The following is a 21715-nucleotide window of genomic DNA, read 5'->3' as shown; positions in this document are numbered from 1 at the left end:
CAAAAAAATTATAACAATTCTATTATGATTATTAATCTTCAATGTCTTTTGTATACACATGCCAAGTTTGGAGCTGATCTGAGAAAAAACCTAGGACTAGTTTGTTCAAATAAAATTTTTCACACTTTCTAGCCATTGCCACTTGGAGGCGCTGTACTTTCAGGTGACAAAACTGGCATGGCTGCGTCCGGGGCACAACACTGAACTTGTGTGCCTAATTTTATGCAGATCAGACAAAGTTTAAAATTTCTGAAATTTTAGCCCATGTCTTAGCCACACCAAAAAAATTATAAAAATTTAATTATGATTATTGATCTTCAGTATGTGTAGTATACTCAGGCCAAGTTTGGAGTTGATGTGAGAAAAAACCCAGGACTAGTTCGTTCATAAACCTAGCCCAAAATTGCTACATTGTGATGTTTAGGTCCAAATAGCGAAAGTCCGTGTTTGATAATCACAAAAGTCGTAAGAGACTTTTTTGAAGGGCTGGGCATGGTCATTATGCACTCCAAATTTCAGGGCTGTAGCTCAAAATAGCCCAAGGGGCTGCAGTTTTAAGCCCCTGGGGGCGCTATAGAGCGTTCATTTTTGTGCAAGTTGCAGATTCATACATTTTTTTCGGGCATGCGAATTTTGGGTACATGCGAGTTCATGTTTTGTCCAAGCGAAAGGCGTGCAATTTGGGATTGTTTTGGTGGAAACAAATAATAAAGAGAAAAGGTAGGGAATAATAATCACAAGGGTTTCAATAGGGCTCTCGCCCAACCTACGGTTTGGGGGCTCGAGCCCTAATAACTTTCACCATGTTGCATGGAGCCTGAAGCCTGCCAGTCTAAAAAAGAGATATTCACAGATCCAAAGCCCTGAATGTGATTTGATTGGTTTGGCCATTTTTGTTTCTGACCAGCTTCAGGGATTTCCGAACCAAAAGCTCCCTTCAACATTTGGGTTTTGGTCACTGCTGAAGTCTCTGGGTGCACCAAGATCAGCAACTCCAGCAGTCTGAGAGGAAGTTAAGCCAGATTCATTTACAACAAAAACAATTCACCGGTAGGAGTATCTTAAAGATGACTATATGGATGCCTGTTTTTACCTTGATTGTACAGATAACACTGAACTGTTAACCTGTGTTTTAAAGAGCACAATTTTAAAATCAAATCTAAAAACTCAATGTTTTCAGATCCAAACAGCAAAAAATTAACACAATTTTTTTTTACAGGAGAACAAATAAAGTTTGATACAGGAGTGATGTGATAAATAACAATGCATTCCTTAAAGCTGCACATCCTTATGTTCTTCTCATCTCTTCTGTTCATTGGTCGTGAGTGTGAATGTAACAAACCTCAATGAATATCGTATAGGAATTATACTTTATAAAGGAATATCTCTCAAAAAACAACCAAAAATGTCAAGGAAACCATATTCAGACACCAGTCAGCTGTTAGCATTAGTGTTAGCAAATTAGCTGTTATTTGTAATGAGGCTCATTTTAAAAGAAAAGGGCCTGTTTTGCTTGAAATGCGCATCCTCATAGAAATGTTTCCAAAAGAAAAAAAGACTGAAGCACAGAGTTTTTGTTGGCTTCACATTGTGGTTTGTGGTGCATTTAACCCTTTGTGTGTGCTTTATGAGTTAGATGATGACTTTGAAACAAAGAAACTCCAGATGCTGTCAAAGCGATCAGCACTTCAGTCATTGAGATGGTGATAGAGTGAAAGTTAACTTCCAGAGAGCAGCAGTGAATCTGAGAGCTGAGATCTTCTGAATGACTCATAAATGACTCACGGCAGTTGTTTCAGTCTCATTTTCAAAATGAAGCCGTTCAGCAGTGTTCCTCTTCCTCTGTGTGTTCATGGTGCATTTAGTAAAGCTGAGCGAGCTAATTACTAACTGTACACACACACACACACTGTGGACTGTTCACTCCTTTTTCACACGAACAGCAACACACACTTCCTCCTCAGCCTTCAGACAGCATTCCCAGAGGGTACAGAAGAAGCTCTTGTGCTCCCAACCCTCCCCCTTCCTCCTCCTCGTCCTTCGTCTCTCCCTCGCTGTCAGCACATGGAAACAATACAGCTGGATCGGAGCTCTTCTGTACATTCATGAGCTCACGGTGAAAGAAATAAAGCAGAGCCTGTATCTGCTTGTGTTCACTGTGCTTAATAACTCTTGGATAGTTGTCATACCATCACTCTCGTCTCTGAAGGTATGCTCTCACCATTTATGGCAGGTTTCAAAGCAATAGTCCTGTCACAACAACCACACGCTCTCTGTCTTCTCACCTATAACCTTGAGGCAGTATTTTTTACTGATGAAGGAAAACCTGAAAGGAAGAATAAACACAGGGAGGCCTCATGTTCTGCAGTGGGGGCTGATTTTTACTGGACTATACAAATCAAATAAACTTTGTTTCTGCATAATTAGCTGAGATGTTGAAGCTAAGAAACCACAGTGTCCTGTAACAGTTTCATTGCTGAACATTTCAACTTCTCACAAGCACAAAACAACAAGTGTGTGGAGCCGCAATCTTAAAGAGATTTAAGGGATTGTGGGTTGTTCTGGGGCAGCTTATGAGTCAGCAAATTTGAGTACAAACTCTAGCTAATGGCACATCATGTCTTCGCAGAAACAAAGACTCTCTGTTGGCTTTAAGCTGAGTATCAGTCTGAGCTCCAACCTTCAATGTGAAAAGTTCACATGTCCATTAGCTTTAAATCAAATTGTTCTCTATATAGAGGTGTTTTGTGCAGTTTCTGCCACTGTTTTATTAGAGCAGTCAAATCAGCCTGTAAATCTTGTGTGTGACGCAGCCTCTCCTTTCAGCTCACCTGCTCTGGATCCACAAACAAAACACCTGCCTGCCAATCAAGCCATCACACACACCCTAGAAAAACTCTGCACCACCCAAATGAGACTCTCCTGTTCTCTGTCTTCACAACCATCATCCCTGACAGCCTGCGTTGCCACCCTTCAAGCCCTTTCTCTGTCCTCTTTAGGTTTAAAGAAAATTCACCTTTTTGACACCTAACTTGCCTCAGTCTGCTTAGGGGTTTTACCATAATTCACAATAGATAGCAACATTTGCAGTCTACACAAAGGGGAAACACATTAGTCAAGGTACATTACTTCATGATAACTATTCAAAACTAGAAAAGCACTCAGAGAGTGCAGACCTCCACCAAGCATATTGTGATTGTCACCAACACTTTAGTCCTACTTTGATGTTATACTCCCTTTCAGCAGACTGTCTGCTACAATTTGGTGATAGTTGCAGGTTTGTACGATAATTTGTTTCCTGACAGTGTTGAAAATTATGCTGACCCAGTACATATTTCAGATCTTAGTATCCAGAATATTACCAGGATCTAGACCGTACTTTTACATCAGTCAGAAATTATGGTAACCTTGTCTTAAATTGTTTTTTTAAAGCAATCTGACCATTTATTGTGGAATTATATACACATATGGTGAAAAAAGCCCTTTCTCACAATAATCAAGAATCCTTTAAAAAAGTCCTGTGACCAGACGGCGATCCAGATCACCTCCAAAATTGAATCACTTCTTCCCTATGCCATTTTAAACATTTCCTGAAATTTTCATCAAGATCCATTTGTTAGTTTTTGAGTTATGTTGTTCACAGACAGACAAACTCTTCCAAAAACATAACCTGCTTGGCAGAGGCAATAAAATTATGAAAAAAGTACACAATTACAAAACTTAAAGAGGGGGTATTGTGCTTTTATGTTTTATACTTTCACTCTGAAACCCCTATTTTTACATGAGTAACAACTCAAAAAGACCAATATTTTATTCACTCGGCTGTTTTAGAAAGCCTTTATTTCAGCCTCTGTCTAAAACACTTTGTTTCAGCACTGTCTCCTTAAGGCTTCCTGCTCCTCAAACCCTCTTCCCTCTGATTGGCCAGCCCTCTGGAGGCCTGTTAGGTGTTGAGCTATGGATTGAAACTGAATTCCTACAGTAGAGGAAGGCATTTTTTAAAACTTGCACACAATTACGACAAACCTCCAGTAATTTCACTTTATACTTGTGTTTAAAATAGGGATGAGTATTGGCAACATACAATACTACATGCATCACGATATGATGATTTCACGATATCTTAATATCAAAATGTTGTGATTGTGATATTCTAACCAGTTAACTATTTGATTGAGAACAACTTTTCTATTTTACTGTGTTTGAAATGATGAAAGTCAGATGTCATGTTTCATATACTTAACATAAAAACATAAAGTGCATTAAGTTTGTCACTTAAACTACTATGACATTAAACTAATGTTGCAAAAATATCATTGGATGAAAAACGGGGTCAGTTGGTCAAACTGATAAAAGTCACTTGGTGTAACCAATGTTGCTTATAAAAAATCTAATATTGCAGAAAACATTAATTCGATTATTATTCTACCAGTCTTCTACACTGTAAAATAAACCTAAAAAGATTTTAAACTAACTGACCCAAGATTAGACAGAAAACATTGATTTTACCACTAAAACCCACATAATCAAGTTTAGGAATGAAATATTTTGAATGTACTTTAAATTATGTTTATTGCACAGTTTATTGGAAACATACAGCGGAGTAGCACTTTGGCGCCATCTATTGCAGTGTAGGTGCACAAGAGGTATTGTACTTCAAACACACCTAAAATATGAATTTATATTTTAACAAAAATATCTATATTAAGGGTTGAAATATCAATACTTTATCACAGGTCAAAGTATTGCAATACATTGCCATGTCAATATTTTTCACATCTCTAGTTTAAAATACATACTCTCCTTTATTGTCCTAATCTGTGCATTAATTATTTCTTCTTTATTTTTTATTAATGAATAGTTTTGTGACTTTTATTTATCTTTGATGTAAAATGTGTGTTTGATATCTGAGTTTCCAGGACTGGTAGTAATGGATTTGGGGCTGATATAGTCCTGCTAACACTCTGAAGTGAGCTGAATCCTTCAGTAGGGACCATGGCAGATAGAAATACATAACTACTGAAGCCTGTTACACTTCTTGAAAAGAACATTTCAGCTGATTTTGGAGAGAAATGATCAAAGTCAGAGCAGAAAGTTAGAACTTGAAGCACTCCAGGTTAACCCGTTCATGCTGGTGACAGAGCACTTATAACCTACATTCATCCTGACCTGTCTGTACATGTTTCAGACCTCAGGTAGAGCCTCACAGAGCTCAGGAGGCTCTAAGCTTCTCATTTATTGCACCAAGATAAAGCCAGTAGTCAGGTATGTGTCACACATCTTCTGAAGTTTGGGTGTGACTGTATGAATGTGAGGAAAATAAGAGGGTAACTTTTTTTTTTACATTTCCTTGGAGGATTTTTTTTTTACATATGTTTTCAAATGCTAGAGTAATCCTGAGGTGGGTGCACACTTCAGCACGAGTAAAAAAAAGTGCTGATGGGTCTAGATTTTCAGTTTTCAGTGTTTCCTTTTCTTAGCTCAGCAGAGGAAAGAGGGAGGTGTTGAGAGCGGCTCTTTCTTAGGTTAACCACCAGTGAGTGCATGCCTGCCTGTGCCTGTCTGTGATGTCACTCACTTAAGATTAAAACTGCACCTTCTCTTTATGTCTGTTTGTTCTTTAACGCAAGTCAAGTGAAGGGGTCGGTGCACTGACCTTAAAATATGATTCTGTTCAATAAAATCAAACATGACCACAACAAGAAAAGCATTTCATTACTGCATTTATACTTGGTGAGTGTGGCCAGTGGTCAGCCAGCCTATCAATAAGTTTGAGTTTATGTATCCAAAATGTTTTTTAGGGGAAAACATGCCCCAGATATACTGGTATGAATTCCTCAAACGCAGTTAGAGGGCAGCAGGTGATGAAGTGCTGCGACTCACAGCAAGAAAGAGTGGGCTTAGAAGTGAGAGGGTAAGGATGAGCAAGATAAGTAAACTAAATAATTAAACAGCTCACCTTCACTAGTCAGAACCAAAGTTACTTTTTGCTTATTAATAGCTTTAGTCCTGGACCTGAAATACCTGTTATATGTCAAAGCTGCAGCGCTGCCAACAGCCACAAATGCTCCACTATCCAGGTATAAACAAACACTGAAGATGGATGATATCTGATGTTTTGAGGTTTGTCAGTATGTTAGATATTGGAGATAAAGTTGTCTGTAGGTTGTGTTTAAATTGTCACAATGTAACCAGCACAGGACAGATGCTAACCTGACAGAAGGACAGTAAACTGGTGGTGCTAGCTCTATTAAAATTAGCCACACTCAGGAAAACCAATTTGACGTAGTTACCCATCATAGTCTGTGGTCTTGTTCTGAGCTGTATTTAAGGAAGGGGTATAACGTAACAATGCTGGATGTCCAATCAAAACGTGCAGACTTTCAAACATCTACATTGATATGTTGTAAAAATCTGTGTATCAGTAGACTGCTAAAAACAGGATTTTTTGTTGATACATAACCCATCGGAGGAGTGGGCCTCAAACACCAAGGTCTGCTCATATCTCTGCTGTCAACAGTCCTCCAAAGGGCTAACCAATCAGAGTGAAGGGGGTTTGTGGAGTAGGAGTCTTAAAGAGACAGCTGCCAAAACAAAGCATTTCAGACAGAGGCTGGCATCTCGCAACATATGGTCTGGTATTATTCTTGAGAAGCACCTTGAAAAAGTACAATTACAAAATTAATCACCAGTATCATGTGGGTAAATGTGATTTTTTTCTATCCATTAAGTTATAAACAGTAAAAACAACAGCATTATATACTGTCTGTTTAGCTCAATATGTATTATTTTGAAGTTGGCTCATGGAAAATTAAAGAAGTAGTTATCAGACCCCACATACTGTAAACAAACAGACTGGTCACCTTTTTTTTTATTTTTTACAGATAATAAGCTGTAGTGGGAAGTTCAGTTTTCGTACAGGGAAACGTGTCTATAAATAAAACATAAAGCTGTCATATTGTAGTGGAAACAGTTATTTCCCTGTCTCATCTGATGACTTCTTCCACAGATAATTACAAGTCACACCACGGAGTAGACACTAAAAGAAGAGACCAGATTAATGTGTCCCCTGTGTTCAGCAGCTGTCACTGCCCGTGTTCTCCTGTGAGCACTTTGCTTCATTAAGCTTTAAACCAGCAGCATGCACAGACCTTTTGTTCGCCTGCAGACTCTCAGTGTGTCTCAGACCCCCTGGACTGACAGACCCCCACCCCTCTCTACAAGTTTGTGTGAGTGAGTGAGTGTAGGGGGAAGCTCTCAGCTGCCTGAAATTCCTAACCTGACAGAGTACACCCCCTAAAACACACACACACACACACACACACACACACACACACACACACACACACACACACACACACACACACACACTACATGTCTAATACTGGATTAATACTGAACTGTTTGGTAATTAGGTATTAAAACTGTCTGGAAACTCCAAATTGGAGTAAAAAAATCCTTTTATTTGTATTTAAAGGATTAATTTAGCATATGTAGTTCACTCTATTATGAAACCTATTTGAAAAATAGTTCACAGGTGTAACTTTCAGGGCGCTGCTGTTAAACAGTTAAAGATATCCCAGTAAAATGTTGCTGTATAAGAACTGTGATGCACAGTACACGTACTTTTTATTTATTTGTATATTTTGACTTGTATCATTGAGTTTTTGATTCTCCATTGGGGAAAAAAAACAAAGAATCTTTGCCCCTGATTCTGAGAAATTATGTCGGACTGACTTCAGTCTAACAGGAGTCTAAGGTCAAAACAGTGTCTAAACAAATAGTTCCCGCTCAGAGGCTGTGTACAGATATCACAGAGGGCTGAAAATGAACAGGGCAGAGCTGTTAAAGAAGTGTGAGAGTCAGCTGCAGAGCTTTTTCTGCCTGCGTCCTACCTGGTTTGTGAAGACAAGTCGAGGGTTACTGTCCTGCAGGAACCGCCGCAGTCGGACCGAGAAACATTTGCAAAAGTCCTTTTCCCTCCTCAACACAGACTGGGTCAGGCCGAAGAGGAGCTTTTTCCTGAAGAAACCATCTGAGCTGTTCGATAGATAAAGAAAAGTCTCTGAAAAAGTGCGAAGTGATTTTTAAGTTGACTTAAAAGTTCCGGGTTGGTTTGAGTCGTTCAGACGATGATTTCTGTGAAGTTAAACAGATTCACACGGCGCTTTCCGGTTATGACTTTCAGAGTAAAAGCATCCCCGTTAGGTTAAAGGAGAAGGCTGCAACCTCCCAATGTGGCCCTTGTGAGTTGTGACAGTGTTAAAAACTGTTATTCAAAGAGTTTCTGCTTGAGGCTGGCCACAGAAACGCTGAAAACATTCACACCCATTCAAAAAACATGACCCTTTAACGCAAAAATAAACACGACCACAGTCTGATTCACAAACAGTATTGCTCTGTGTACTCATTTCCTTATCAGCACACTCTGTAGTTTTGAAGTCATTAAACTTAAGGGCATGGCTGCCTTGAATGGTGGCCTTTATAACAGAGAGTGTCTGAAATGGGATACTTCTGTTAGTACTCTTACATGAACTATACTATGTACACTGTGTACTAACTAGCGCATTGCACAAAATCTTACAGGTCAGTGTTATCTCCTTTCAAACACTGCTGCTTTGCACTTACTGAAAAATCACGGCCACATTCAGAAAGAGTTCACAGATGCTGTTCTGTTATTAGTTACTTGCAACAGTCATGAAACATTTGTTTAGCTCCTTCCTCTCCTGCAACAAAGTCATGATGGTGACCATTGAGGGTTAGGAGTGTCCAGAGTTAATCAGCTTTTTAACATTTTGAGCATGCCTGCTGAGAAATCAACTGTGTTTGTCCATACTGTCTCTGCGAATGCACTTGTGCACTCAAAATAGTAAGTGTAAGTGCAGAAGTATGCGGTTTGAGACACAGCCATAGTATGTGAGTCTATAGGAAGTCACTGGCCCCCTTAAAAACTAATTGGTCAGTCCTAGTGCCACCCAAAATCCTTGACTTTAATTAGCCATTGGCCTTGTCAGAAGCAAGAATTATGTTAAAATGAATTGTTTGCACCATATTTTGACAGGCTACTTGAAGTTTTCTTTGTATTTAAATGAAGCTTAAAGCCCTCCACTTGTATCTTATATGCATGTATACTTTGACAGAGACTTACGATAGGAATCATTACAACTCCAACAAATTTTCTTTGGGTCAAAATCTGTATGAATTAGGCTATATACTCCTGAAATAAACTTGCAGGAGTATCCTTGCATTATACTTTACTTTACTACTTTACTTTAACTCTAAACTTTAGACAAATGACTTGTTTCTAAAGATTTAGCTTCTCTCACACTTGGTTTTCAAGGTTCATATTAATCTGTATATTTCACAGAATTCTTTTATCTCATACATATCCATGTATGATTCACCGTCTCAGGTTGTTTGACATGAAATAATCAACTGTATACTTAGCAGTACTGTGCTTTTATTTTGAAAAACATAGTGCTGCTTCTGGAAACGCTGCAGCCTTTTATGCTGGCCAAGGACAGTTTTTCTCTAACATTTTAAAGAAGTTTTAGACGAACTAATTCAAAGTTCCGGACTGGTTAAAGCTGCCCCCTGCTGCCCCTCCTGCTTTAAGTCATAGAGATCAAGTTGGCTCTGGGTTCTGGTTTAGCTTTTAACTCACTTTTTACTTAAGATCTGCTCATAATGTCTTTTAGACCAAACAATCATGAGGATCCAGCTGATAAAAGCTAAATTATCATAGAAACTTAAAAGCAGATCAGGGCAAACAGTGAATAAAGAGGTGGAGTACCTCTGTAGTATAAGTTAATTACATACCTATAAGCGCCTAAGCAACACCCTGAGGTTACCTCTGCATCAGTGTATAATCTGTCTCTCAAGTATATTAATGTACACATGTACACAAACTTTATTTTGCACATTCACTAAGCCATTTCTATGAAATCATTTTATTAAAGCCATTAAACATGTGACAGAACAGGCCTACTTCATGCAGATGGCATGGCTATATGTTGATCCATGGAGATAAAGGGATAATACACCCTAATCTGAAAATCCTGTTACCAACATATCTATTACATTGTGTAGACAAATCTAAAATATATGTCGGTTCGTTACCAAAATAAGGCTATTATAACTAGACCAGGCTGTTGGACTTTAATTAAAACTCTTACACTAATTAAATGTTGAAGGAAAAAATAAGCATAGAACTTCAAGGCTGAAATGAGAAGAAATAGAAACACTAATGTAAGCAGAAGATTAGAAACAGATGTTTAGGGAAATACAACAATCAGTGCCTTGTTCTGGGGGAATTTGCGGGGAAAGTAACATAAAATACTTCCTGACATTTGGAATTGTTTAAAATACAAGAAAAAGATCAAACCGCTAGATGTTGGAGATAAAGTGAAAAAAATCATAAAGTTTATTTGAATGTATTTAATTAAAACAATGTTTTTGGATTAGATTAACATTTCTGAGACTCACTGCACTAAAGCAGATAAAAGGGTGGAAAGAGAATTTAAAAATGTAAGCTGCAGATTGCCCAAAACAGTATAGTGCAAATGAGCCCAACGTAACAACATACACAAACAAGGCTAAATGCAAAGATTCAATGTGCATGAACAAGATCAATGCAAACTCACTGGGTTTGGTGTCTTTATGTCTTAATGGGGTGTTGGTCTAGAAAGTTGGCTGACCCATCAAGCACAGTAACTTTATGGTTATTTAACCAGCTTTTAGTACTTTTGGCAGTGTGGGCAGGAGCCAAGTCATCTTCTTAAGCTCTAAACGAAAGAAACCACACATAATACAAAGAATACCAAAGTATTTATTTTGTGTCATTTGATGCAACTACAGCTTTGCAATGGTTAAAAAAGAAGTTTGTTGGGATGAGTGTCAGAAGCCAACACAAACAGACACCATTCCTCCTGCACAGCAGTGCTAAACTTCCCGGCTGCTCCATCCAAGGATTAGGTGAACTCACAACACTGTCCAAACACAAAGACGGGCTACTGACCGAGAAGAGGATGAGTAGCGACCAATCTGTCCACAGTGAAGTAAAGTGCAACAATGAGACAGGATGCTAAAGTGAAGGGAGAGGTTTGGTGGAGAATTTGCTGAAAGGATGAAGTGTAGAGGGCCCACATTAGTTGCAGTAATAATAAATCTATCAGGTATAAAAAATAAATGCTATTCTATACAAGCTGTGAAGAGGGATATACACAGTACTTACATACATGTAATTCAGGGCATAACAGAACATTGTTACACAGAAAGGCAAAACTAGAGAACCCATCCTGACCTGAAGCCCCCTTCCTTTGGACAGAGACGACTTGTGTTGACTGATGGGCAGCTTTTCCTTAAACCATACATGGAAGGAAGACTGAATGAACACAACAGGAGCGTTTATATGACATGGGGCATAAGTAAAATTACACCAGAAATACATACATCATTTCACATACAAATGAAGCGAGAGGTTTACATACACATAAATTATAATCAAAGACAGAAGCAGTTTTGGAAAGAGAAAGAAAAAGTGATTCCTCTGACATATGGGTCATACATACAAGTTAAATATAAATCACAGGAAATACATCTGCAAAGTTCAAAAGTCCAGAGACAAACTGAAAGCAGAAAAAGCTTACATTGTTTATAATCAAACCTCTCGGTGGAGAAGTGTCTGAGCTTGACTTGGAACTCAGAAGAGACGCTAAAAAACATCCCTGCGTGGGTTACTAGCTCTTCACGTCCCAAAGTACAAACTTCTCTCAGACCCTCTATCTTAGCCTCTCACACAGACAGTTAAACACTGAGAGGTTTGATTTTAACATATTTCAGCCCTCTGTTGAGAAAAACAACAGTAAAGTAATTCATATCTAAAGAATGAATATTTATCTGGTACTTTCATGTATTTGCAAACTATCGCCCTGCATGCAGTACAAATGTAGTTTATCATAATGTAATAGTTTTGTGTGCTGGTAATACAAAATATATATTCTCTATGTACATGAGGACAGTGCATATTTAACCAGCTGTGTTTGGATTCTTCAGCGATGTGTGAGCACATGCTGGGGGATGGAAGCTTTGCTCTATTCGTCTGAAATGACTCTGCCTGACGGGAAAGGATTTAGTTTTTGTTTGTTTAAAGATCATATTCAAGTCAAGAGTGTTCAGTACAAAACCCTGACACACACGCACATAATCAAGCACACGCACACACGCTCATCAACACACTAGAAAGCTGATACACAAACATGTTTTCTCATTCATAACAATCCAAAAATATAATTATTTATTCCATGGATATTCTTCCTTTGAAAAGGAGTAAGTAGGAGGTTTCCTTCTTGCATCTATGTCTTAACAAGGCTGTACATCAAGCTGATGGAGCTCAGTGTGAGCTCACTGTGTCGGTGCAGAGGCGTCCTGAAATGCTCCTCACATCATGTCGGCTTTCCCGCACCTCTTCTCACTTTCACTGTCATGGAGGGGAAACTCTCAGGCATGATGGGAAACTGCTTCACACTCTGACAACTACCTCAGGGGTCAGAGGTTCAGGATGGGGACGTCAAAAAGGTCACACAGGCCTTCTGTTTCATCCAGGTTGTAAATGTAGTCGTGGTCACTTGGTGGAGGTGACAGACGGAGGAGAGGTGAGAACACTGGAAGGGAAACACAAAGGATGAACTTGAGATATGCTGAATAAAAAAAGGTATGAATCAGAGTGTCTGTTCCAAAGTGAGCACTTTTCTTTTCATTTCAACAGGAACTCAAATATTGACAAACAGACTGCTCTGAAGGTAATAAAACACAGCCATGTTGAGCACTATTTATCCAACATCATCTCACACAGGATCATAGTCTGCTGGTGAACAATGTCCACATGGTGCCATACTCAATCAGTTGTGATGAAAAAGTTATTACAGCCAAGTGCACCAGCTGGGTTGTTCCTCTTATGACTGGTTTATATTTCTGTGTTCTTCCTACGAGTACTACAAACTTCTGCGTCAATGTGTTTGTGTTGCTTTGCATTTCTCATCCAAAAAGTATGAGAAATGTCAGACCTCTTCTTTCCAGTCATGCTATGTGTCTGCTTGCATTGTCGCAGTTATTTTGAGTGACTTATGTTTTACTAAAGCTGGTGCATATTACCGCTTTTCATACAGCAACTGTTACATGGGGGGCTGCACGGTAGCGCACCAGCCTAGCGCTGCAGCCTTACAGCAAGGAGGTCACTGATTCGATTCCTCAATCATTCGGTCCTTCCTACTTTTAAAAGTTACACCCAGGTATCACACAAACTGTTCCAAGTCTAGTCTAAGTGGTCCACAGGGCTTGACTTTAAGTCGGTGTAATTTTCATTTTCAAGACAGACATGTCCAGCTGGTGTAAGTGGCCTCTGGTATTTGTTTTATTTTTCAGCTTTTCTGGTTTATAATTGACCCAAAGTCTTGGCTTTAGAGACAGCCAGACGACAAAGACAGCAGTAACATTACATCCTTACAGGCTGAGTATTAAGAGCTTTGATTTTTGGAGCTGTTGCATTAGTGTTTAAATCTTAAAGTTAGGGATGTTTTTTAAGTCAAAGGATTTGAATGATGATGTAAAGTGAGCAGCTGTTTATGCAAAACAGAGGCCTGCCAAGACTCTATTTTATGTGAACATACAGAATATTACCCTTCTACGAAAGATAGAGATCACTGTTATGGTAAATATTGGTATTAGAGATTATTCAATGGTTTATGCTCTCCATATAAATTCACAGTTACATTTAACATACCCTCCATATGATTGAAAAGTTTTTGGCACACTGTCAGAAGTTTGTGACTGATCACATTTATGTATTCAACACAACTGGGTGATTAGTTAGAAAGCCAGGTTGTTAGATTTTGTATCAAATGTAGAATTCAATACTAGAACAATCTGTTGTTGTATAAACCCACCCTCTGACGACATCAAGTCCTCCAGCAGGTCTCCACTCATGATCTCTGTCAGAGAAAAAGAAAAGGTGTTTTGAATTTTTTACAACTGTCTAAGACTTGTAGGACACCAAGAACAATGTTTAAAAAATAAAAGAAAAACAGAAAAATATAGCGTTTGAATGATTCCCAGGAGAAACATACCTTTTGTTGGATCAAACATGTCAGAGAGCTCTTTGGGAAAGTCCAACACTAGAAGAAAACAACAACATCATTACATAGAGTCACAACGCTACACAAGAACACTTACAGAAGACAGAAAATGCTCTGACAGAAGGTCTCAAAGTCATTTCTTGTACTTTAAGTGGTGAAAAGCTGACTAGTCTTAAAGGTAAGAAAATTCTCAGGAAGAATGTCATTATATCTTTAATAGCTTAAATCTGAACAGACTTAATTAACACCTTCTGGAAAGTGGTTGAGGCTGTAAGAGCTCAAAATAGAAAAGCTACAAATGGGACAACACTTTGCCACTTCTCACATAACACACAAGGGACCAACTGATTTTCATGCAATCAAGAAGTGACAATTTATTAACACACTTGTTTTAGTTAAAACACATTAACCACAAAATTTAGATAGATCAATAAATGTATTATACTGATCTTTATCTTTTTTAAATCAATTATAGTGCGTACACACATGTAGTATGTGTATAACGAAAGATTTTGGCTGATTAAGGCTGTTAAATATTTTCCTACTTACACCTGACTTTTATTGTTTAACAGTCAAGACTGGTTGCATCTTATGTGTTTCTTGTTAGCAGTCTCTATTTCTACAATTTTTTATTTATGTGATACAGCATTTGTCTACCATGCCATGCTTGAGTCATGAGTTCCACATCCCAACTCTATGAATTCTGGGTGATTCCTCCATGCAAAGCCTGCAGATATGCCCACTCGTAGATGTGCAAATAGGGCTCAAAAAGTCTGCATGAGCTGGCGGTCTCACACACTTTACAATTTTACATTAGGACATCTCTGTCCTCAGTGACCCCCTCAAGCTTTGCAGGAACTCTCCTCAAAGTCAGTGAGTGTGGACATAGTTACACCAGTCTCAACACCCCTATCTTTTAAACTGCTAAAAAATCAGAGTGAGACAGATGTATGTAGGCAAGATGCAAAACTTACATTCAGAAGGATCTGACTTGATTGGTTCAAATACTGCAGAGGCAGAAGAGGACACTGATCCGTCCAACGAGGCAGAAGACTGTAGCTGCTGGGTAACTGCTGCAGCCGGATCTGTCGTTGGGGTGAGTGGTGTTGTGCTTGTTGCTTCTGAGAAAAAAAATGTTTGTTACAGTAAGTAGAAAATGGTATCTGGTAAAATAGTTATAAAAGGTTAAGTGATGGTAGTTTTGCTGCTATAGGTTAGTAATGTGGCTAATTTGGACATCTGTCCTACCTGTCATTGAGGCAGTCTGGTTTGCTGCTGTCGCAGTCGTGATGGGACCAGGTTTTGTAGAACCTGCAGGAGCTGCTTTGGGGACCTGAAGCACCAAAAGTTACAGTAAAGGAAAGAAAAGAGGAAAGTTTTCACATTGCTTGATATGAAAAAGTACAAATTAAAAAGGAGTAAGTTCATTGTTCAAGTTGATAAAGCAGTTAAATCAATCTGTGTGACCTGGGGAGCACCAGCAGGTGGCTGAGAGGTAGGTGTTGGCGCTGGGAGGCTTTGAAGGACGTCATCTGGTGGAGGGACGGGTAATACGACAGGAGAGGCACTGGAAGGGTCTTTATTGACAAGCAGAACCTCAATGGGACCAGATGTGCTCTTGAGACGGATCTGGTATTTCCTCTGTCCGTTGAGGATCTGGGTAAGAAAGATCATGAAAACCAAGGTGAGACGAGCAGAGCACACGTAGGACACCCAAACACAACGCAGACTGGTAACTTACAGATTCTGGTATTGGGACCTCGAGCTGTGTGCCAATGGGTGCACGGATTGCAAGGAGTGTGTCACCTGAGAGGAGAGAGAATAAATGTGTGTGATGAGTGATGAAGGATGTGTTTGAGCAAGAAAGAAAAATGTCTGTAAAAATATACAAGCTGCAACAAATACCTTTGAAAGCTCCACACAGGTCTTCATGTTTTACATAGGCCACAGTACAAGGCATTAAGGATCCAAGTCCAAAATAAAAATTAACAACAGTTAACGACAATTAAATAAAAAGGCATGGTGACAAGAACTCAAGATACCAAGGATGTGAATGCAGGCTAAATACTGGAGAACACTGGCTTTTGCTTTGAAGTCAAATGGACATATTAAAAACAGTAGAAAGATCGAATCAAAGCAGCTGCGACTTGTTGTTGGAAGAGTTGGAGCCAGTATTTCTAATGAAACTTAATAGCACCTCATATTAGACCCTCCCTCCTTGTTTCATGCCCTTATAATGACATAATAGAGGCTCTTCCCTCAGACTCACTCCAGAGCCAAAGAAAGCTTTTCACAACCACTCATACATTCTGAGTAATACTGTCTGCTTTTTATCCGTACAATCAGTGCAACGCAGCTTTGAAAGACCAGAACAGAGAGCAGCTATATGAGCTGGGATGCTGACAGGGCAGGCAGAATTTGTTGGGGCGTGTGCCCAGGATTATCCTCCAAAAGATGCCAGATGGTGGTGGGATTGGATAAATTTTACTGCTCTCTTTCTATCTATAGTTAGATCCATGCCACTCAGAGCCCCACTATAACTGACCACAAAGTGTATTCACAAAGGATATAGCAAGTAGCAACAATTACATCAAAGCACTGCTTCATCGCTTGTTTGCTAAGGCTTTGCAATTTTTAACAATTTATCACTTTTACCCTCATTCTTTAGGCACACTTCCTCAAGGGTTAGTTTAACAGCTATAATTGGCAAATCAGACGTCAGACTCTTCTGTTTATGGAGGTATGATTGGGAAGTCAGGAAATCTAACACTGATTGGCTTTAGCGATGCAGGCTCATAGCTGGAATGTTTTAAATCTTAAAAGGATTATAAGTGCTTATACGAACCTTCATGTTTTGACGGCAGACTGTTTCTCCTATGTTTGCCCTCCATACTCTTTTATGTCACATGCCAGAAAATAAACAGTAACCCTCAATCACAAATATCAGCTTGTTCTGGGATGAATTTATAAAAATCTAATCCAATCTGCTAGAAAACCACTGTGCACAGAAGGATATGGGCTGTTGTTTGAGTCGTCTGTGACGTTCTTGATGCTCTGCTGGACCCAGACCTTCTGCTGGTCTAGCTCATGTTCCCTGAGAGCCAGATCATCCAGCTCAGCCTTCAGATCAATCAGCTTGTCAGCAATCTCTCTGGTGTTACAGCCTGGACCTACACCTCTGAAACACAAAGAAGGATGTGGTTATGAAGGTTCAGTGGGAAACAACAGCCTCACATGTTCATGAGAAGACATACTGTTGAGATTTCACATGCCACTGTTTATTATTGAACACTACTGTGTGAGCAGGACCTAATGCAGCTCAGTGTTCAGTACATGGTTCCCTAAGCTTACACATCACACACTGTGATCTGTCACAGCGGGACATGCTCATTTGTGATTAATAAAACTTATAAAAGATGAATAAAAGTAACACCTGTGCTGTATCTGATTTGAAACTACCTCTAAAAATGTCTCTACATAAAATAGCAACGGATATGACACAGTGCTTTTGATGTGGATACAAACACCTGTGAGTTTGAGCTACTTATTAAACCTCAAAGTTATTCTTGTAAATGCAAAGTGTTTGGTTAAGGAAGTTTGAAAAGAGTAAAATCTGTTAACATCCACAGCTTATGATAGATTCTCAAATAAACTGAGGTGGATAAAAACCACTGTGTATTTGTCTTTCGCCTAAATGTGCACATCCCGCAGGGTCAGAATATAAGGATTGAAACTTTCTTGTTCAACTGTCATGGACTTTCACAGTTTATGTCACACCATTTTACAAACATGAACATATAGTGCTTTTATGTTTGGATCAATTATTCTCTCAGCCACATCATATTCTGGAAGAAGTGGAAGGAATTGATGCAAGTGCTTGACTGACAAATATTTAGTAGAACTGGTTGATTAGACCTTTGGTTCTTGGCTCAAAGCCTGGATGGCTCTGAGGTTGTCATGATAACACATGGCTGTGTTAACTACAGTCATGATGACTTGCTGCATAGTTTATAAAACTAACGGTTAATAAAACTGCATTCAGAATTAGGGATGGGAAAAAAAATCAATCTGGATATTTTGATTGACAATGTCAAAATCAGGGTTCTTTGTCAAAAAAAACAAAACTTTTTTTTTTTTCAAATTCAATTTTTTTCATTTCAGTCTTTGTTTATAAACTGGATTTGAAAAAGTTGCCACTTTTCTCCAGCAGAGGGTGAAATGTTTCTCTCAGACTCATGTGATGTGCATTTTATGGGAAAATATGGCTCCTGATGTAGTCTGTAGACACCTTTATCATCATCGTTTAACTTTTTCACATGTTCTGGTGTCAAAAAAGCAAACTTAAAATTGCAAATATCGTAGATATCACAATTTAAATTGAATTGGCACCCAAAAAAATAGTCATAGAATCAAAGTGCAGAAATAGCAAGTCTCAGAGGGTTAGGATGAGGTGGCGAAGGTCAGCTTTTCTTAGAGAAAAGTGAAAGGAGCTCCCCAGGGAAAAAGCTTGTGAACCACTGGGTTAGCCAACAAAGCCTTTTTATGACCATGAATGAAAGCCATTTCAGACCAAGAGAAAAATGAGAATATAAGTTGTGAGTGATTGACGTGACCTTTTTCACAGAGCAGAAACTGCAAAGAATTTTTTGAGAAAATATCAACTTTGACTTACTTCCACTGAATGCTGTTTTTGGATTTCTTCTCTATCAGTCCGATTCCTTCCAAAACATTAGTGATATCGTAGATTCGCCGTTTCTGCCGCACTGCCAATGTGTCTGCCGCCTGAACAACAGGACAAAAAACTTAGAGCAATAGAGATAAATGACCCTTTAGTGCACTCACAGCTAAGAACACAGACAGAACATGCTGTTGTATCTGTGTATTAATGCAATGAGCCCAAAAAAGAAAGCAAACATAACATTTCACCACACAGTAAGAAGTACCACAGTGTCATTCAAACTTCCTTCCCACTCCAGCCTCTTGGTGTTCAACAAACTTATGAAAACCATATGGCTGGTGCAGATAAGAATAGATTTGGCACAAAGCCCTTCAGGGGCAATGGAGGCATGCTGAAAGAGGGCGATGTTAAACCATAAAGAAGTTTGGTACCAATACACCTAATACTGTTCTTAAATCCCCAGATATTTGAACTAATATCCAACAGTGAAAAAAAAAACAAGCTGCAAAGTTATAGTTCATTTGTGAAGAACTGATGCTTCTTTAAGAAGAGGGGGAGAAAAGATTGTTGGTTTCCTTAGTAAAAATGCAGAGTATCATTATGGACAGGTGAGAAATAGAAAAGCAGTCTGATGCTTTGTTCCCAAAAGTGCAAACATGAGCGCCAGCAGGTGTAGAGCCACTTTGTCAAGTCACTGAGGTCAAAGTGAAAGACAAACTGTGTTATTATAAACAGCAATGCATGGCTGATCAAGCTGCCATCTGGTTCACTGGAGTGGGTAAGACAAATAACAACTGTATTTTTATCTATCTAAATTTTAATCTAACAAGTGTAGCTCCACAAGATTAGTGCATCTTAGCCACATATATATTTTTTAGAACAAATCATTTTATTCTACAACCTTTATCTTAACAAAGCTGACACCAGCAGCTACTTCTTCAAGTAAGCAAAGTATCTCTTACAATAACTAACTGATCTGCAAACAGTGTTATTTAGTAGGAGTTTAAGCAGAGTATTTTACAGAAAGTGTTAACAATATTCATATAGCTCATGCACTGGCCTTTAAGTATACTTTCAAAGGCTGACTGGGTGAATTCTTGTCATTAAGGAACAAAGACCATCAGTCAGGAATTATTGTTCATGTGTGAAGATGCAGAAGCACTTGCTCAGAAGGGAACGACAAAAGCTGACCCAGTTTTTTTTTTTTAACTCAGAATCTGCAGGGGGCAGAGTCTGCAAAGTTGAGTAAAAGTTGAGTTGAGTGTTACAATAAAAAAAGTAGCTTAAAACTCCACTTTGACCCCTTTAAAGAACATCTACAACATAACACGGAGAAAAGACCATGGTTTGCAAACCATGAGAGTGATTTATCTGGATATAGAAGCAGCTTTAACTGTGTTCACAGAGACATTTTTGTCTCAACAGTATAATACGATTAAGACTGAACGGAATAAATGTATTTGTTCGATTTTTTTGTACATATTGTATATACATATATTAATCATATTAAATTAAAGTGCTACAAAAGCAAAACGATTAGGGTAAAACCTACAGAGCCATAAGGAAAGATATAGCACCCATTCAAATTAGCCTGTCACTCGGCTAAGCTAAGCTAATATGCTAACTCAAATACATTGAACTGAACGACAGCAGGCAGGCTCAAAATGACATGTGCTAGCTAACAACAAAGGCTGGGCTGCATGCTCACCGCTTTCAGATCCAACACTCCGTCCTTTGCCTCCTGTAATAAAGTAACAAACTTTGTCGTTAGCAGCCCCAGACTTTTTTCGTGCCTGCTGGGAGTCTGTGGCTGCAAAGAGTCCCCCACAGCTCCCAGTTCGCTCCTATTACTGGCCGTCTCCAGCTCCATCATTGGGGACCAGCTCCGTACTTCCCCTGCCTCCCCGACCAAACCCAGCCAGCGAGCCCAGGAAAGCACGACCCACCGCCGCAGCCAGATAGACAGAAGACTGGCGAAGTGTACGGACGCAAACAGGTGTTAAATCAGCGACTCTGGTCCGGTTTGTTCAGAATAATTCCACTAAATCGAGCTGCACAGGCTCGGTCAGATAATTCAATGAGCCAGCACTCGGTGAAGAGAGCCGTTGGCCACGCGAGGTATGACGGGACGGTTAAATTTTGAGGGAGCGTCTACAAATAATTACACCAATTCAAAAGCGTGCCAAAATAGATGCGTCTTTTTGACATTTTGGAGTTTTATATACGAATTATTTTTAATCTGAAGATTGACTTGCTGCATTCTAATCTCAACAGAAACAGTTTCTATATTTTTTGAGAGTGCAAAACTTTACTTTAGTATGTGTTTTGATTTGCTACTTTTACACAGTCCCTTACCTACTCAAACTTAAAGAAAACACACGCACACGTTCGTGACGTGCACACGCACATACACAACACACAAACAGTTGTAAATATATTATCAACAATATTAAGGGAAATATCAAAGTGAACCAAATATTTAACCAATGTCAGTAACATTTTATGATTTCAGACGTTGACATTAGAAAGCGTTTTTTGTTTTGTTTTTTCTTTTTCTTTCTTCTTCTTCTTTTTTTTTTGAACTTTTATTTTATTTTTTATTTTTTTTACATACCATACAATATCATTTATCAGTTTCTTAAACAGAATAAAAAAGATCGTTCGTAAGGGAAAACAGTGAAATGTAGCTGAAAGCTCAAGAAATTCACATAAATGTATTTCACACACAACGCTTGATTAATCAAAGGGTTTAGCTTGAAGTTATTAATCAATGTGTCAACATCTGTTTAATTTTTTCGGTACATCCAGTGTGATCTGTTGTAAACAAGTGCCTGGCCAAGTTATATGTTTGACCTTAAAAAGGGTTTGTATAACTGTCAACTTTTATAATTTTATCAAACAGCCA

General features: G+C 38.8%; 2 protein-coding genes across 2 annotated transcripts in view; both read right to left on the bottom strand.

Moving 5' to 3' along the window:
- elmo3 (engulfment and cell motility 3) overlaps positions 1-8133 on the bottom strand; it is a 37965-nt gene extending 29832 nt beyond the window's left edge. Inside the window, exon 1 of the mRNA XM_074677568.1 lies at positions 7896-8133. The gene's annotated coding sequence lies outside the window, so the exon portion shown is untranslated. The remainder of the gene's footprint in view (positions 1-7895) is intronic.
- Positions 8134-10825: 2692 nt separating this feature from the next.
- e2f4 (E2F transcription factor 4) lies at positions 10826-20927 on the bottom strand. Its single transcript, XM_074678413.1, has 11 exons — positions 20519-20927; positions 18805-18914; positions 17150-17310; positions 16038-16082; positions 15874-15938; positions 15600-15788; positions 15381-15465; positions 15107-15253; positions 14124-14171; positions 13944-13988; positions 10826-12662 (listed from the first exon to the last, which is right to left on the bottom strand). The coding sequence occupies exons 1-11, from the start codon at positions 20681-20683 to the stop codon at positions 12547-12549; spliced, it is 1176 nt and encodes a 391-aa protein (XP_074534514.1). The 5' UTR covers positions 20684-20927; the 3' UTR covers positions 10826-12546.
- Between the last annotated feature and the right edge of the window lie 788 nt (positions 20928-21715).

This window comes from Halichoeres trimaculatus, unplaced genomic scaffold (genome assembly GCF_033239565.1).
Source record: "Halichoeres trimaculatus isolate MK-OKI-2021-1 unplaced genomic scaffold, fHalTri1.1 fHalTri1_scaffold_10, whole genome shotgun sequence".
Classification (NCBI taxonomy): Eukaryota; Metazoa; Chordata; class Actinopteri; order Labriformes; family Labridae; genus Halichoeres; species Halichoeres trimaculatus.
Note: the sequence above shows the minus strand (reverse complement) of the source record. Positions and strands in the feature narration are given on the sequence as shown.

Bases quoted from the DNA above. Each gene is read 5' to 3' on its own strand.
- e2f4 (XM_074678413.1), bottom strand. From the start codon at position 20,683: ATGATGGAGCTGGAGACGGCCAGTAATAGGAGCGAACTGGGAGCTGTG. The intron at 16,083-17,149 runs CATATCCTTCTG...TAATGCCTTGTA, and splicing joins AGACGACTCAAACAACAGCC to CTGTGGCCTATGTAAAACAT. The intron at 15,466-15,599 runs GTCACACAGATT...TTGGTGCTTCAG, and splicing joins CACCTGCTGGTGCTCCCCAG to GTCCCCAAAGCAGCTCCTGC.